Below are 3,310 nucleotides of genomic sequence, written 5' to 3'. Positions count from 1 at the left end.
CCCCCCCCCCCCCCCCCCCCCCCCCCCCCCCCCCCCCCCCTGTTCCAAGGAGGTTAAAGCAAGGACCTGACTCCCTCTGACAACGCTGGGCTGGGGATGATTGGGGTGGTCATTAAAAGGGATTAAAGCAACGAGCTGAGCCCCCCCCCCCCCCCCCCCCCTTCCTTGGCACCAACGAGACAGAGAGATGGTATGGGGGGGTTATTCCAAGGGGATAAAGCAACAACCCAACCCTCTGGGACAGGGTGACAGTGGAGGCAGTAAAGCAAGGAACCCCCCCGATATCTTGAGGTGTGCATTGCGGTGCTGAGGGGCAAAGCAGCGGCACGACCCCCACCCCCACCCCAGGCACCGAGCTGCGCCAAAGGACGAGGACGCAACGTGACCCTGCAGCAAGTGGGGACGGGGCTGCGCCAAGGGGACAACCTGGGAGGGGTGGGGGAGGCGGGTGAACCCAAGCGGGACGAACGGGGTTTCACGTCGGGGGGGGCACAGCAGCGCCGGGGCAACGGAAGCGATGAAGCGGGGGGGTCCGGGGAGGTGAGGGGGGGAGGGACGCGCAGCGTACTCACGATGAGCGGCAGCGAGCAGACGGTGAAGAGAGCGGTCATGAGCCCCAGCAGCACCAGGTGGTCGAGCTCCTCCATGCGCGGCGCTGCCGGGCCGGGGGGCTGCGCTCCGCGCCGGGGCTGCCTGCGGGCCATGCCGTACAGCTGCCGCATGCTGCACACGTTGCAAGCCGCGATGGCCAACACCAGCACGCCCAGCACGCTGGCGTACAGCACGGGGAAGCCGAGCTGGCTCGGCCCGCCGCCCGCCATGCGGATGAAGCACCACGTCCCGGGGCAGTACTGCATGGGAGCGCCGAAGCCCAGCAGCGGCAGCGCGCAGAACAGGGCGCACAGAGTCGCGCCCAGCGCGCACAGCATCGCTCCCCGGCGCCGGGTGACGTGCCGCCGGTAGAAGTACGGGTGGCCCAGCGACAGCCAGCACTCGGTGGCCATGGCCAGCAGCAGCACGGTGGGGGCCAGCCCGAAGAACGCCATCAGGAAGGCGAAGAGTTGGCACAGCGCTCCCGGCTCGCTTTCCCCGCGGCCGCCCGCTCCCAGCTCGCTCAGGCTGCGGTTGTAGGCGTAGGCGGCCAGCACGATGGGGCTGAGCAGGCACTTGCCCAGCAGGTCGGTCACCGCCAGCCCGCTCACCAGCACGTAGAAGGCGGAGACCCGCGGAGCGCGGCCGGCGGCGGAGCGGGAGCGCCGTCGGTGCTGCCCCAAGAGGAGCAAAGCCAGCACGTTGCCCAGCAGGCCGGCGGCGAACAGAGCCGAGCTGGGCACCACCGACTGCCCGCTGGCGATGAAGCGGCTCTCCCGGCAGCGGTACCCATCGGCCGCCATCCGCCCGCTGTGCGGCACCGCCGCGCGGAACGCCCCGGGAGGAGCGGCGGGAGGGGACGGGGAGCGGGGCGGGCGCTGCCTGCACCCGGCCGGGGGAGGCGGGGTGGGACCGGGGTTGCGGTGTAGGATCCCGAGCTGGGGGAGCGGCGTGAGGATCGCCGAGCCCTGCGGCTGGGGAGGACGGAGGGCTGAGCTCTTCTGGGGGCGGGGTGGAGGGCAAGGGGTGAGTCCTAGGGGGGTTGTAGGTAGGGGGGGGGGGCAGAGACGAGTCGCAGGGGTTATAGGGTGAAGGGGGTCAAGGCAGAGATCCTGGGGGGGTTGTGGGTTAAAGGACGTGGGCTGCATCCTAGGCGGGTTGTCGGTAAGGGGGCAGAGATGAGTCCCGGGGGTGTTGCGGCAGAGCCGAGTCCCGCTGGAGTTATGGGCAGAGAACTGGGGCTGAGCAGCTGGGAGGTGTATGGGGTAGAGGACAGGGGTTGTGCTCCTGGGGGATTGCAGGTGAGGACGACTTAGTCCTGGGGTGATTGATGGGGTGCAGGACAGGAGGGGAGTCTTAGGAAGGGGTTTGGAGGTAACCGTGTCAGAGCTGAGTCCTGAGGGGTTACAGAGCAGAGGAAAGCAGAGTTCCTGGGAGGTCACAGGTAAGGGATGTGGGGCTGAGCTCCTGGGGTAGCTATGGGGTGGAGGACGTGAGCTGAGTCCCTTGGGCGTGATGGGTAGTGGGTTACAGCCGAGCCCTAGGGCTGGTTATGGGTAATATGAGAAGTTATGGGTGTAGGGCTGAGCGCAGTCACTCCACTGGGGTAAGCACAGCTCCTGCCCTCAGCCCTTCTCCCCTACCCACACCTTTCCCACGCCACCTGCTGCCATGGGGTGCTACTGCTGCTCAGACCCCACGGTGGCATCCAGCCCCTCCAGCAGCACGCAGCCACCCCCATAGGGCAGAAACCCCACAGCACCTCTTCCGAGCAGAGCAGCGCTTCCTGGCCACAGCAGCACACATCTTCCAGTGTGCACGTGATGGTGAATAAGCACCAATGTGCATCGTTTGCTCTCAGCCCCCGTTGTGGTGCAGCACAGGAAAGCATCGCTCTGACAGCAGGGCTGGGAGAGGCGGTGAGCTGGAGTGAGCACTGCGTGCTGACAGTGAGTGGAGGTGCATTCCTCATCGGACTGGGACCTGCCTTCAGCCATCAGCCCCTCTGGGATGAAGAGCAGAGGATCCAGAGAGCAGAGGATCCAGTGCAGAGCATGGCTTGTGAAGGAATACGGCGTGGAACACTGATTTATGGTGGCAGCCCTTCCTCCTGGTCCCCCAGCCTTGGAATGCTCAGCTCTTGCAGATGGACACGTGTCAGTGTTTGGCTTGGCTGCGGGATGGTGGCATCAGCCCAGCACTGCTGTCCCTTCTGATGACAGGCATGTCACCAGGAGCAGCACAACCCTCGGGTGGCCCAAGTGTCACCCTGTCACTGCTGAGAAGTTCCCCACCGGATGGACAGAGCCAAACTCAGCACAAATTTCTCACTTGGGAAGAAAGGAGGAAGAGAAACCTCGATGTAACACAGCGCTTTCCAGAGTAGGCACCACCCTAAAGGACATGGGGACACAGCACCAGAAGTGGGACAGCGATGGGGACCGCCTCCATCTGGGTTGGAGAAGTGATTTTTGGGATCATGTTGCCTCCCATGCCATGCCATGCCATGCCATGCCATGCCATGCCATGCCATGCCATGCCATGCCATGCCATGCCATCCCACCCCATCCCATCCCATCCCATCCCATCCCATCCCACCCCACCCCATCCCATCCCACCCCACCCCATCCCATCCCATCCCATCCCATCCCATCCCATCCCATCCCATCCCATCCCATCCCATTATCACAACCTCAGACTCATCCCATCTCCCTCCCCA

At 65.2% G+C, this 3,310-nt stretch overlaps 1 protein-coding gene across 1 annotated transcript in view; it reads right to left on the bottom strand.

The window, feature by feature from the left end:
- The window catches only part of PTGDR (prostaglandin D2 receptor), a 2,828-nt gene extending 1,434 nt beyond the window's left edge, over nucleotides 1-1,394 (bottom strand). Inside the window, exon 1 of the mRNA XM_042867403.1 lies at nucleotides 573-1,394. Within this exon, the coding sequence (XP_042723337.1) occupies nucleotides 573-1,394 (822 nt within the window). The remainder of the gene's footprint in view (nucleotides 1-572) is intronic.
- Between the last annotated feature and the right edge of the window lie 1,916 nt (nucleotides 1,395-3,310).

The sequence above is a fragment of the Lagopus leucura genome, unplaced genomic scaffold (assembly GCF_019238085.1).
Source record: "Lagopus leucura isolate 7727_CA_CO unplaced genomic scaffold, USGS_WTPT01 Super-Scaffold_1, whole genome shotgun sequence".
NCBI classification, from domain to species: Eukaryota; Metazoa; Chordata; class Aves; order Galliformes; family Phasianidae; genus Lagopus; species Lagopus leucura.
The sequence above is the reverse complement of the archived record's forward strand: the minus strand, read 5'-3'. Positions and strand labels throughout refer to the sequence as shown.